Source organism: Acromyrmex echinatior, chromosome 3 (assembly GCF_024713525.1).
Source record: "Acromyrmex echinatior isolate Ae372 chromosome 3, ASM2471352v2, whole genome shotgun sequence".
Lineage (NCBI taxonomy): Eukaryota > Metazoa > Arthropoda > Insecta > Hymenoptera > Formicidae > Acromyrmex > Acromyrmex echinatior.
The window spans coordinates 20,088,241-20,104,071 of NC_141854.1; the positions used below are offsets into that span (position 1 = coordinate 20,088,241).

A 15,831-nucleotide genomic window follows, 5' to 3' on the forward strand; every position below is an offset into this window, starting at 1 on the left:
TTTTTCAAGGTTTGTGATCCAGCTATTTTTACAAGATGACAAGCACGCCCATTTTTATTTGCAAGCGTGCGAAAAATATTGAAATATCGTAAAAAGAATCAACTTTAACAAATATCTAAATGTAAAAATGAAACTCGTATAATTTCCTTTTTATGTTTAAGAAAATCATAATAAACTAAACTTTATTATTTTTATTACTTTATTTTTATTACTTATAACTTACGTTATATAATAGATCTTATCATAATTATCATAAGATCTTATCATAATTTGATAGACAATAATGATAGATAATAATTTGATGTTGATCTCATTCGATTCTAGAGATCAGCAATTTCTGTGGAGACTCCAGAAAGAATTGAAATAAAATAACAGATTGGAAGGGGATATTTAAATATCAATTTAAATATCTGTGATTTTCGGTTTCAAGGCTGTCTCCTCTTTTTCTCGTGGAGAATTTTTTAGTACAGAATCGTATTGACGGTAATAGCCAGTGGAGTGTGTCAACAAACTTTACACCCGTCCAGGCAGACCCCGGGTCGTGATTCGCACAGCTGGCCGTGTCACGAGCTTTTCATCCCACAATTCTCCCTTTCCGAACAAAGACCTATCCCACCTTGCCCCTTTCCCTGGTTTGACCTGATCGAGAACGACTGTATTTTTCGTGGCGATTACGAGTCCTTTCTCCCTCTGCCCTCGTTGGCTGCTCTCTTTCTTGGATACCACGAACACGCCCCCTCATGCATTTCTCGTTTTGTTGTTGTTCCCTCTTTCGCTGAAGACACGACGTTCTTTTGACTTCGTGCAAACTTGTTTTTTTTAAATCATCGTCATTTTTTGCGATCCATAAAGTCTTATATTAGATTAGAGATTTAAGTTTAAGATTGAATTTGACCAATATCAAAGTTCTCTAAATTTGATATTGATTGTCGTTGTGTGTTTTGAAAAAATAAAGGGCTAATTCATCAATTGTCACATTTTTATTTTGTATTTTTTAGTGACATAGGAAAATAATTAATGATTAATTAATGATATAAAATCAATGAAGATCGTGATAATAATTAATTGTATAAATAAAAATATAATAATAAATTAATTATGTTTTAGATGAATGTATTATAATTAATAATTGAAGGATTGATTGTAGCAATGAGCTAATCCGTAGCCGAAAATGTGATATTGGTAGAAATAAATGAATGACAGAGACTTCTATTTGTCCCAAACGTTTTCATACGATGTGAATTAGTTGTTACAATAAGCCCTTCAATTTAACGTAATTTTTAATTCCTTCGGTAGAACAGTTGAGATTCATAAATAAAGTGATAGCTAATAGATTATAAATAAAAATGGCAGTTAATTGTGTCTTATAATTAGTTAGTAATTTAATATTATTTAATATAACATTCGATTTCTTTAGTAGAACAATTTTCCAAGGAAGAAAATAATTATTTTAAATTTTTACAGTAGTTAATATTTTAATATTTTAGTGTGCAACATCGATATATGAATATATAAATTTAAGTTCTTCGTTGAATATCGTATTTGACGTACACAATATATATGCTATTGTAAAAATTGCATTGTCAAATTGTCAATATTTCAAACATGTGAGATATTTCACTCTTGTGTCTTAAAAAATTTCTCATTATATCTTTGTATAACGTCCGTACGTAATGCTGAAAGAAAAATATTGGAAAAGTATTCATTTTTCCATAACACACGTGCAAGTTCGTGCTGTGTCGCATATAAAATCGCGAACTTTTTATTAGAAATAGATATAACGTCGGATCTATTAGACTATTAGATTGATAATACACAATGTAACAGGTGTAGCTTATCAGAACTGATACGTTCGACCTCGAAGGGATATATGACAGATAGAAGCACTTAAGGATAGTTCGATCAATTTGTCGAATAAAACTAAAACAATAAATCCTATCTGCTTCACGTAATTGCGTTTAATCGAGTTGTTCTATTCGCTGCATCAATCGTATTTATCGGTGCGGACGTTACTTTTTTTTTGTTCATCATGTCTTCTGCGTTTTCTCTCTTGAATGAACTAGCTCGCGTTCAATCGCTCCAAGCAAAACACGGAAGCATTATTCCGTGTTTTATATATTTTGAGATTTTCGAAATTTTTAATCGAGACACGGGGTAAATTTTATTATATCCAGAAAATAGCTCGATGGAAAAAAATCTCCAATATTTTCATCGCTTGCGGCCGTAGCCGATTGTCGAATATATTTCGCTTGAAATCTCATTTTGAACAATAAATACCATATAATCTCTCTCTCTCTCTCTCTGAAATAGAGAGGAATACTATATTACATTGTGATTTTATTGGCCGGTGCCACAAGTGAGATCACTGGTAAATCCGTCGCATAACCGCGATGTAGTGTCCTCTGAATGGCGGACTCATTAAATTTCTAACTAGGAGAGGGTTGGATATAGTCGCATTGAAATAATTCTATAGTGGCAAGTGCACTACGTTGTGCGGGAAACGTATGACGACGCTGTGCGATGCCATTGAATGCCGTCGGCAATACCTCGTCCCGAGATTCGAGTAATCTTACACGGGAGAGGCGGAGTGCAGAAGGTGGAAGCACAAGATCGGTATCTCGTCGGATCCACTTCATCTCGTCGGATCCTTCGTCTCTGTTTCGTTGCTATTGTGCCCATTATAGCCTTTGTACGCGGCTGCTTTAGTCGCGTTGCTGCCTAATCCATAGACTCCTTTCTTCATTACTGCGACTCTGCTTTCGCTAATATTCGTCGCTAAAAGCCTTTTCATACTTGCAAGATAAAAATTTCTGAAATTCCCTCGTCTCGTTTCTAGATAAAAGATAAATTGTCCGTCGGATAACGAAATCGTTTATATAAATGCGAGAACGTCGAACCTTTCTATTTAGTATTTATGATGAAAACGGTAACGTGCGACTCGTTATATTCTTTATAATTGTTCGTAAGACAAGCATAATGATTCTGAAGTACGCATAATGAATAGTTAATTGCATGTATAGAAAGAGTTGGGAATACGGTAATGAATACCGTCTTCGAATAATTTATGAGCATTTATAGTAAATAACTTAGCAAACCAAAAAGACTTCATTCGAGATGATTGTTAAAATAATTAATAAGCTTTTTAACCAAAAATTAATATTAATGACAATGATTGTTAAAATAATTAATAAGCTTTTTAACCAAAAATTAATATTAATGACAAAAATTACGTAGCATGCAGTAAATAACTGTAGAATTATTTTTTGCATAAGTTTATACCAATTATATACAGATTAATGGTTGTTGTATGTTTTTACAATATTTTAATCCGGAATTTTTCAGATATTTTATTTATCGTTAATTATACTGAAAAAAAATATAATAAATATTTATTTGAATAGTTTTAAATAAATAATGACTAAATATAAATATATATTTATTTTGATACAGAAATTATTAATTTGATTTAACTTAATTTTTTTAAATATGTTTATTTATAGTATTATTGAAACAAATATTATTAAGATTCAGTAAATTTTTTTTTTAATATACTAAAGAGAAATATTTAGAAATAAAGGAATGGAAATCTAGTCCACGTATAAAGAAACGTTTTTAAACATTCAAACGGTATTACAGTTGCAATTAGCGTGGTATGTGGTGGAACATGCTTTCCTCGATGTGAACTCTATTACCGCAATTATTACGCTCTATAAATTTTCATTAATTTGACGCGATATCAAAAGAGTACAAAGAATGCTTGAAAAACGGAAATGTCCATTCGATCTTCCGCTTCCTCATAATCACCGATATATTGCATTTAAAACTTATCACTAATTTGCATGCAAAATACGATCCACTGCTGCAATATATTTTATGACTCTCCATAAAATATTTTTGATCTATTTCGAAAAGGAAATTTCTTTTAGCACTTGAGTTTAACGACACGAACATTATATAAATCCCGTTAAGATCTCCGGTTTGCAGGAAACGATTTAAAAGTTATAATGAGTATTCATAAAATCGAGATCTCCATAAAATAGATATTAATTAAATAACGTGATATTAATTTACTAACTGCTTCTCGATCTATAAAAACTCTATACGTTACCCTTGCACTTTTTTTTCTTAATTTAACCGTTCTTTGGAAGATTTGAAGAGATTATTTTATATTAATATAATTGTATATTACGACAAACATCGCGAGAAACATGATAAGCACGAATTAAATAAATATGTTAAAATAGAAAGATTTTTTTTCTACTGAGACACAAGATGTACGCTTTTTAATTTTTTCATTTTTAATAATGAACTTTTCCCTGTCAATAGGCCTGTTCTTTTTGGCCGAACTTTTGCACCAGTTCATCTTCCTTCCTCTTCTTTCCTCCTAGAGAGAAAAGGCCTTATGAAACGTATTTCTATTTCAGGAAAAATGAACTCTTAAAAAGATTGTCATTACGCTCATTCTTGCGAGGCAATCGCAATATTTCGATTTCATTCTGCAAACGACTATGCTTCGCAATATTTCTGCGGTACACACGTGATTTAGCTCCTTTATTGGATTCGATCTGTCCGCGCGAGCCGTTTAGGAACCGCAATCATGCGCAGTCAACCTTCCGTTCCTCCGGCGATCCGATCTGCCAATATCTATGCAAATCCACGGCCGAGTACTACAGGCCTCGTGTCAACCAATCCGATGATGCAGAGCCCGTGCCAGAAACACGCATTTGCAACGCCAACTCCGACGATGCATATTACGCGGTAACGTTAACTCAACTATTCATTAATATGCAACCGTTTTTTCGCGTTACGTTGCGAACGCGTAAAACAAAAAAAAAAGAGGATACGAAAAAAAAAAAATGCACGCGCGTGTTAAAACTGGTTCATGCACGTGTTACCGTTCATTCTGCTCGCTGTAACGCCTCAATTTTTATTCTTTGATTTTGTTGGATGTATCTCGTCGTGATTTCGAAACGATTACGTTAAAGGGAAGATAGAAACTTGAAATATCTGATACCGATAAATAACAGGTACTTTTTTCGTAAAAATATGAAAATATAAAAATATAAGCATACATTTGTCTTTGTAGATCATACAATATATTTCGTTTTATTTACGTTTTAAATTTAAAATGTATCCTATGCGTTATAAACATTATTTATAATGTATAAAATTTTTATTTGAAAAAACAAATTATATGAACCAAGTTGTTTTATGTGGGTGTCTAAAATATTTATTTAGTTTGTAATAAAATCAGAATCGCATCTCGTTGTCATATTTTGGTTACGTTTTAAGTTTCAACATTGACTCTGTGTGTTTATTTTATTGTCAATTTAAATAGAGGAAATGAATTGATTAATTAAGAATAATATTGCAATGAAATATCGAATGTGCATATATGTGTAATATGGGTTACTTTTATGCACTTGGATATCTTGAGATCTATCGAGGCTACGAAGCATGAGCTATTCACTGTCGTTTTCTTATGCGAGTTCAATTCAACGTGCAATGATGATCACAATACCAGTCTTAACGTCAGCATGAGCGATACTTCTCACATACTAATACAATGCAAATAATGATGGCGGTAACGTCTCGCGCGAGCTCTTTTCAAAGAGAGATTATGCAATAAACACACCATCAAGCCTTTGTTTAAAAAAAAAAACGTGATATAGGAATATGGCTTTCAGACAAGTTTCTATTGCTTGGTTCGTTTGAAAATTTCAAGTACAATACTCGCAATTATTATTTTAATATTTTATATTCAAATCATAATTTTTTTTAAAGAAAAGATGAAAATTATTATGATATTTGAAGAACCGAAAGGAATGCGAAAAGAACTAGACTCCTCGTTCCTCAAGAATTTTCATTATTCTTTTATTGAATGTTTATGAATTAATTCCTAATAGTGAAAAATTCATTGATTCGATCTCGAATATACGATACTAGCCGTTACTATTTCAATATGTCCTTTAAATCACACAATTTTCAGAAAGAAAAGATAAACGATTTATGTTCGAAGAACTTAATGAAATGGCACGTCCCGAATGAAACGTTCTCGTTCGTCAAGGATTTTCGTCAATCTTCCGTTGAGCGTTCACAAATTAATTCCCGATATAGTGAAAAGCATCGGTTCGAGAGACGTAGCTTGCGAAGATCCGCAAATAAATTGTGTCTTCCCTGTCCCGCTCGTCGACTCAGTCTCGTATCTCGAAATAAAGAGCGAAGCGTAAGAGCCGGCCTCTCGGTACGGCCTTTTGTCCCTCTCCCCGTTAACCCTCTCACCATCCGTTACTCCCTCTCTCATACATCTTTTACTCGTCCGTTCCTCTCTCTCTCTCTCTCTCTCTCTCTCTCTCTCTCTCTCTCTCTCTCTCTCTCTCTCTCTTCCTCTCTTTCCCTCTCTCTGACCCGTTAAAATAGACAAGGCTTCTTTCCCGGCCAAAGTCACAGATATTACCGGCCAATCTTGCGCCAACGGCCTGTCCGCGAGAACGACAGTTTACCTCGGATCTGCGACGAAGTTGGTTCTAACCCGCGATGTAGACTTGCAATTGAATCCCTCTAGTCCAAATTTATTTTCTCGTAGACGTAAACGGACACTTGGAATTCCGTTGGGATGATACGGTTTCTAATTCTTCATTGAAGTCTCGCCGCGTTTGGTGAATTTTTCTCCCTATTTTCCCTTAATGTGCTTCATTTAATTATCGTGATATTTAGCGATTACCGAATACAGTACTCGTTTTTATTATTAAGCCAGCGGCATATATATAGAATATATATTTTCTTGCTTGATTACTTGTATTTTAGTAAATTATTAAAAATTATATATTCTGTGTGTGGTGCAATTTTAGTAATTTATTAGAACGTAAGCAATCCAGCAAGAAAATATGCAACGTGCGCTGCTGAGTTTAACTTTTTTTAAATTTATTTTTATCGACGTCAGTTTAACTTCCTGAACGTTAATGCAGCGTATCATAGGGTGATAAGTCGTCGAGGGGGAACTAAGACACTGTGAATGAGATAAATATAAGATAAAGACTAGGAAGAATAATCGATTGTTGCTATTACTCCGTTTATTGGTAATGTTAAAAATATGAATGGCGTGACGGTGCTCGGAAATGCGACAGCACGTTTCTAGGCGTTGTGATCATCGGGAGCGAATAAAAATCGCGCAGAGGATCGCGTCTGTTAACAGTGATGTGTAAAGGGCATCGAAATGTCAATTCGCCACTCAGTGTTGCGTATGATAATTGCGTGCAGATTAAGTGGGTGTTTACCACAACGGCGTTGTCAGGCATTTAAAAGCGACTCTCGTGACACAGGCGATGACCCGGACATCTTTTCTGTGTGTTCTTTGGAGAATGCGTGACACGTCGGAGCAACGGGAACGCGATCTGTCGGCAAGAGATAGATTAATTACTCGATTAAATGATAGTAGTCGAATTACGAAACGCCGATTATGGATACGTAATACTCGTGCAACTTAATCAGCCCCTCGTTGTTGCTTATCGTATAATTAATGTGCGTGACCCGAGTGGAATTGGAACAACGTAACTAATCTGTCTCTTACTTTGCGCAGGACGATCCGTAACTGTTTCATTCCTTGAAGTTTTGAGAGCAGTGATGTTCTATCATCTCATTTATCAGACGAAAAAATGTCCGTGAAGTTGGCTCTATACTTTCCAAATATTATATTTTTATTAATTAATAAAAATTGATTGAATACTTTGCTGAGGCGATCAATAATATCATATGTCGAGGAAAAGTTCGTATAAGACATTGATCGAGCTGATAGAATCAATTATTAATCGTAATTGGCCGCATATAATTAATGTTAACGTAATTATTTATAAATAAGGCTAAAACATTCTGTTAACTCCGCAAATATTTGATTCAATGACGTATGTTGGCGAGACGTTTGTGTCAATTTGTTCAAATCGCGCAGACTTTCCTCGGTGCACAAAGCCGCAATTATTCATTACGGAATAGTAATTGCGGGATAATCTCAAAAGATCCCGATACGTCGCGATACGGAGTAGATGTGCAGTAGATGGTTTGTAGACGTAACGTGTTAAACGATCAAGACGCGATCAGATGAAAGGGATCGTTGCGTTTATTAAACGCGTGCAAGTCGCGCGTATATGAACAGAGGAGCCAAGAGAGGAGGCCGTTTATTGTGCTCGTGCAAGTTTACTCGCGCGTGTGGCGTTAATTAATGCGCGAAACGTGTCTGTTACCGCCCTGTCCACCAAATCGTGCAAATGCATCTCTGCACCTCCGAGATAGAAGACGGACAGATAAGATATAAAGAGCATGTGATAAAATTATCGTGCACCGTGAGATATAATTTCGAGGTAGAGCAATTTCCGCATAGATCAGTTAAATTTTCGGTCGTGAATGCACGAACATACATTCCCGCATTTTTATTCGCGACAATGAAAACGGAATGCCTGGAGGTATTTCTTTTTCGTACGATTGTACAATCGTCATTTCATTAGAACCGCTATTTTGACTAAATATTTCAATTTTTTTCTTGTTTGTATTAGATATAGTATGGTATTAGAATATTAAAGATATGTGCAATGAATATATAATACAAATAATTCTAACGATAACAAATAATATTACATAGTAAAAAAACATTTTGTATTTGTGTTAGAACGGATCATTCAAGTCGTCATTAAACTTTTGTGTTGAATTTTTAATATATTTGAGTGTTAATTTAACATAATTACATTATGTTATTTAAATGGTTTGTGTTAAATTATTATATATTCAACATTTCTTAGTGTTAAAGTAATATAATTTATGATAAGTGGATAAATAACATAAAAATAATGTGTTTTAAAATGTAAGTTCTAAAATGAATGAATGAAATACGCGTTAATTTAACATATCATAAATGTAGATTTTATTTAAAAAGTATGCCTCCACACAATTTGCTTACAAATTGTATCAGTATTACTTTTTTTGTATTAATTTTTATAATATTTGTTCTTAACACAAAATATAATAAAATATTCATTTTATATTAAATTAATACGTATAATACGTTAAATAAAAATTTGGACTGTTTGGGACATGTAAAATATGTTAAATTTAATACAAATTTTCCAATTGTGCAAAATAATTTTTCATTAACCGAAAACAAGAAAATTACCAAATTAATGCCTTCAGCGGTTCTAGCAGGACATCATCGGCGATTCTAATATTAACTGTCAGTCATCGTAGATGGTTACAGTTTTAGCGAATTTTAGTTCGCTAAATTGAGTACATTTTTTGCAATATATATAACGCGAATATATTTCACTATTCACATGGCACACGAATCGAAAATTAAATTACTTATTTAATTCAATAGAATTCCTCGTAAAATTATTTTAGCAAACTATTTCGATTCTGCTCAATGGAATATTTTACATATTCGTGCTTATATATTGAAATGGACCGTACCGCAATGTTTTACGATTCTATAGTCGGTACTCCTCATGTGCGGTGCGCGATAAATTTTTACGTTATTACGTTTGCTATTTATTTTCGGACGTGAAGTCGTTCGCGGTGTATCGCTCCTACCGTTTGAAAACGTCATTTATGCGAACGATAATTTTTAGACGCGCGGTACATAACGCAGATCGGCGTAAGCGTAAAGATAGCGGTCTCCGAAAATAACGATGCGACGAACGCGACAGGAAATGTAGCGCAACTGGGTCGCAAGTTCATCAGCGCTAATTATTGCTAATCGGAACATCTCACACTGCGGACATATTTCCACGAGACTACGTCTTGCTGCTTTCGTGACAGATAACTGATCGTATGCACGAACTTCGATCGATGGTCGAAGTTCGTCAATAAAAATATCGTATGGAGAAAAAGGCGACACGTATTATTGAAAATGACTTCATTTAAATAGTTTTTAACTATTATAATTACACACACACACACACATACACACGCGCGCACACACACACACACACACACACACACACACACACACACACATCAATAAGTAATAAGAGAGACTAGTATTTAGATAGTTTGAAATATGAAAGCGACGATTTTCTTTATGATATTTTAAACGATCTAGATTTAGCTATCGCAGTTTTGATCAGCCATGCGTTACATATAGTCGATTAATGAATCGTAAACAATTTCGCAAAGAAAACATATTTGTTATTGCTATCAAGTGTTTACGTATTTTATTTATAAAAATGTGATATTTTTAAGAAAGAGAGCGGACTTTAGAAACTTTCGCAAGAAAAGATGTTGTTTTTCAATCCAAGTTTTATTATCAGAATAGAGATACGTATTCTGCAGATAAATTTCTCAAAATTTTATGAACTTTCATCTTACAAACGTTCCTATTTAATCTGTTTATTGTAGTACTTGTTATGTAACAAACAAGATTATATATCAAACGCAAATGTTTCAGTCGCATATTTAATGAAATAATTGAAGAATTTAATTGCGCATCGTATTTTCACGAAAGTTTGTGCTTACAATTTTTTAATGGCGTCCCTGAACGAATTTTAATACCACCGAGCTTCGAGCCTAAAATTTGCGTCAAAGCCTTTGCTTACCGTTGTCGCGAATAATGTCTGGAGAAAATTCGATAATTTTATGAGACAACAAGTAGTCCAGAAGAACTGTATCTGGCCCTTGTGCTTACCGTACCGTGGCACGAGTTACACGACCGACCTCCTGGTACCGTATCGGATTATACACATCATTCTGAAAGTAGTAAAAGTAATGTAGGACCTCGGTAGGTGGTCGAAAGGCAGAGAGGAGGTCGGCTTTTCGCTCCAGTAATCGCGAATCGTTTGTTGTACAAGATGATACTTAAAGAAATTTGATACCCTTCTCTGCACGACATTCTTCCCAAATATATGTCAATTTTTCAACGTTCTTACAAGTATATATGTCATGTATATGTCAAGTATATGTCATGTATTGAACAGATCATAAATTATGGACAGTTCTCATGAATATTGATTAAAATCGATGTGATTCTACATCTTATCTTAAAGACTAAATCAAGAAACAATTTAGAAGAGACATCGTTTATTTATTAATGCGAAATGTGATTCCGATATAATAAATTTATACTAGCTTATTAACGTTTTTACATTTTTATTTTCTTAATGTAGAGAATGAAAAGTCTATAAAGACATAGAACGCTTTTTATAAAAACCGTATATATAAAGAAATAATGGAAAAAGAAAGAACTTTCGAAATGGTATGAATTACGACGTCATATTTTTTAACACATTATATTTAATGTGCATTATTTTATCGTCACGGTCTCTAAATATATATTATGTTCAAAAAAATATGAGTGTGAATTTGACATGCTAGTATACTTATGTATGTAATTATTGTGTTGATAAAAATACTATGTAGGTGTAGTTTCAACATTCTGATAAATATTAAAATTTTTATATTAATGCCAGCACAATGAGAATTACACGGAAAGAACGATTTTACTAATAAAATATTAAAAAATTTAAATAGATACAAATCTGAAAATAATTTTATTGGATCATCAAAATTATTATGGAGAAAAATTCAAATATGATGAGAGAGCTATGCTGCAAAAAAATTTTGATATATTTAAGCAATCGGCTTGAGCATCCTACATAATTATTTTAATAATCCAACAAAATTATTTTTAGATCTAAATTTTGTATTTAGCTAAATTTTTAGGTATTTTGACAAAACTATTTTTTTCATATATATTTTACAATCACATCGTTAACTCTACACTGAAAGAAAAGATTGATTGAATATGGCATAGCATTTTTAATTGGTTGCAGTAGCCAATTTTTTGTTGTATTAGCCTATCGAAATCCTATACTGACATTGTGGATAGGCTAACGCAATCAAAACTTGGCTGCTGTAGCCAATTAAAAATACTATGCCATATTTTATCATCTAGTTTGCTGCAGCAACCAATCTTTTCTTTCAGTGTATATCCATATTTTTTATAGTATATATACATATATATGAGCAATAATTAAAGACATAAATTAAGACAGTGTTAATTGTACCACGATTTGCATAGGACAATTTAAGATTTTTTGTAAGGTAAGGAACACATGAATAATAACTCAGGAATTTATATAGCGACTATCAAGTTTGAAAAGTTGTCATAGTTACCGTCGCGGTTAAATTAGCGTAAACTTTGCGAGAGAAATTTTGAACACTATCACACCACACAAGACTTGGAGAAACGGAGCTATTGCTGGTACTTGTCGCGACAGCCATTTAACGGTGTCATGATAAGTTTACGTCTGACATATATCGCGGGAGCGACGCGGAAGCGCTAGACGCAGAAATTGTGACGGAACATCCGACGCGTTAAAATAGACACCCTAGAAACTGATGCCTTAGTGTGTATCACTATCTATCACGGCACCGTACCCGAGGTCGCGATGCATGTATCGCCACACGTGTATATTTAGGTCCCCTGTCATCAGTTTCAACTGATCTGTGAATCTTGAAATCTCCATTCGCGGCTTTATACTCAATCAGAATTATTAAAGCGGCGCTGACATCGGAGAAGATGTTACAGAAGATTCATTAACTCTCTAAATTCTTTAAAAGAATTCTCACTCTAAAGAGTGAAAATTAAGCCAGTCTGGAAAAAGAGTGACTCAATTTTCATTCTTTAAGAGTGAGATTTCAGAGACAGAGAGTAGAGTAACAATTTACTTTAAAAGTTTTAGAAAGTATACACACATTAACCTGATAGAAGTTCATGCATTTTTTTAGCAGTTGTTAAACAGTTATCAACTTCTGTCTAGTAACTGAGAAAGAAAATTACTTAGGATCTCAATCAGGATGTAACGCTTTGTTTACTGCATACAAAAGTTGCGTATCTGAATCCATTTACTGAATAGAAACGCAACAAATAATGAATATTAAATTGATTAATAAGCAAGCCAACTGCTCGTGAAATGGACAGAACAAAACTTTATCAAATTCTTGTCCATTTCCTACACAGTATTGGCACAACTAATGAAAATATAGTAATATTAGACAGTACTGGATAGATGACTAAGAAAACTGCATACATTTCTATCTAGGATACTTGCATGATTTTTTTAACATAATTACTCGTGTTTAACAATAAAATAAAAATTGATAATATTTAATTTATTTTATTTAAATAATATACAATTTGTGCTAAAAATAATGTGTATAAATATACCACTCCTATATTTAACGAATTTATAAGAGTATCTTGAATACTATACACAAGTAATGAAGAGTATAACGTCTTTTAAAGTTGATTCAGATTGAGAAAAGGACAGCGAGTAACTTCCTAAAGTAGAACGATGTCGCGAACTAATAATAAGTTCGTTTTTTTCATTTATTTGTTGATCCGGTTGTCATTTATTTGTTGATTTCTGGATCCGGTATTAGACGTATTAAGCTATAAAAAGGCCAATATTCATAGTTAGTTTGTACATTTAAGACCATATAATCTTAAAATGGTCTTACAATGAAAATGGATTATTAATACTGATCATAGTATAGCTTAATTTGTATTATATATAAAATATATATTAGGTGTTGGAATTAATTCGTAGCGTTTTTTAATGAAAGAATGTTATTTATTTCACATGAGCATTAAAAAATACATTAATGAAAGTACTTCCCATCACTTGTAAAACGCTACGAATTAATTCCAACACCTAATATATATATATATAAATATATAATATTATTTAATTAATGATTTTTCTATTTGGTTACACTAAATTCTTACTTCAACCATTTTCGATTATTCAGTGTCTCGACATTATGACTTAATTAAAAGATACGTGGATGATAGGTCTAGCATAGAGACATCCAGATATATCTTCTGGGAATAGTATTTAAAACAAATTATCTTTCGCGAGTCGATTATCCGGTTCTGAAACTGCTTGTCGCGAGCGATATTTTTATGGGGCGATATTGACCACGGTACAATGCATTCAGAGTCACCCAAGCTTGTGATCCTCGATATTGTCTATCGACTAAAGTCTTGCTGTCATTTAATACAGCTCAATGTATTGGCAAAAAATCAGGTCTCTCGTTTTTCCATGAGCTCAATTAAACGTACCGTTTCTCAGTGGAAAAAAAAGAAATAAGATCTTAAAAATTGTACGACTATATATTTTTGTTAGTGCGCGATGAAATCATTTTCTTAGAAAAGTTGTTGGCATTAATTTCCTAAATATTGTCTAAACGAACGCTGCTTGTAGCATTTTTTTCTAATTTTATGATTCGCATTTAGAAGATGTAATAATTATCTACTGCTAACATCGTGAATAGTGAAAGTGAGATTGAACAGTGAAAGTGCTTCATAACAAAACAAACATATTTAAAATGCAATTCGTGCAAGTTCATGGTATGAACAACGACGCAAAGCCCACTTTGAAAGAGACTCAATTGCGGTTCTTTGCGTCATAAAATGCCACAATACGACGACAGCTTCCTCGATTCGCCGAGATTTCGGCGGCGAACTCGCAGTTATACAGTGCAAAAACAGTTTTTGCCCAAATCGAAATCTTTTCACATCACGACCACACCTTTGCTGCTGGCCGTAACCAATCACGCTAGGACTCTTTCTGGCTCCTTATCGACCTACAACTTGAAAGGTAATTCGATTTAAAAGATTCAGGTTAAGGACGTGAGGCGATTTCACATTTTGTGTCAATGCTTATACGATAGTAAAAAATGCAAAAACGTTGAGAAATCATTTCCTATTAATTATTTGTCTTCGTTTTGCGAATGAATTTGTATTACTTGTTTCTGTGTTACATTGACGTGTTTTACGCCCGTATTTAATTTATACATACATTTTGCTGAACCAAGTTTTCAAGTTTTTCAACTGAAACGAATTTTGAATCATAATATGATTTAATAAAGAGATTTTAAGAATAATTTTGATATTTGTTAGGTCAAATTTACAATCGTAATTTAACTAAATTCTGATGAAGTTTGTTTTCAAATATAATCTGAGTTTGTTTAATATAGTCGAGTTTTGTAAGAAGATATATATATTATATTATTTGTAGATATTAGTTATATCAATAATTAATGTTTAATAATTAATAATTAATGTTACATAATTTTTTAATTTTTTGTAACAATTTTTCGGAGATAACTTTAGAAGAGAACGATTATATACTTATACTTATACTAAAAATCTGAGATGAAATCAAAGAATACATTTTTGAAGCATTAAAAACTAATAATTGTAAAATATTATTCTTTATTAGACATTTTTGTACTTTGAAAAATGACGCTGCATATAATACTTGTATTGATTGATAGTAGCGATACATACTTATTTAAAATTTATCTTTTCTAAACTCGGTATGTCAGCGATAAGTGATGCGCATATTATTTGCTACTTTAATATTTATTTGAAGAATGAAGTATATATTTTTATTTTGATCGAAATTGTTTTATTTTTATTCTTTTCTATTTTTTTACATTTCGAAAATAATGAAATTATGTAATTTTAATAAGTTAAGAAAAAAATAAGATTAATTACAATATTTTTTGCGATATCTAACTTAATAAGTTTTTATGATTTATTAAAATATCATATAGTTATCGATTTGTTAAATTTCTGTAATGTTATTTCTCTCATTAGTAACAATTTTAGATAAAGAAATAGTAAATTAATTTATATATAAATAATATTATTCACTCGGAAATAAAGTGAAATGTAAATTCTATTCTTTAAATAATAGATTCAATAATTATTTTAAATGAAATATCGAAATTGTGTAATCAATCGTACAAATTGTCACTGAAAGAAAGAAATAATTTGTGTAC

The 15,831-nt window shown here is 32.4% G+C and overlaps 1 protein-coding gene across 8 annotated transcripts in view; it reads left to right on the forward strand.

The window, feature by feature from the left end:
• The window catches only part of C3G (C3G guanyl-nucleotide exchange factor), an 80,119-nt gene that overhangs the window by 2,011 nt on the left and 62,277 nt on the right, over positions 1–15,831 (forward strand). For 4 of the 8 annotated variants that reach the window (XM_011056382.2, XM_087404398.1, XM_087404399.1 and 1 more), the window contains exons 1-2: positions 6,343–6,659; positions 14,279–14,642. The exons of 1 other annotated variant lie outside the window; for it this stretch is intronic. In XM_011056382.2, the coding sequence (XP_011054684.1) occupies positions 14,456–14,642 (187 nt within the window). In that variant the 5' untranslated portion in view covers positions 6,343–6,659; positions 14,279–14,455. Of the gene's footprint in view, positions 1–6,340; positions 6,660–14,278; positions 14,643–15,831 lie in introns of those variants that run through there. 3 more of the 8 variants (XM_011056384.2, XM_087404397.1, XM_087404400.1) reach the window with 2 other exon arrangements.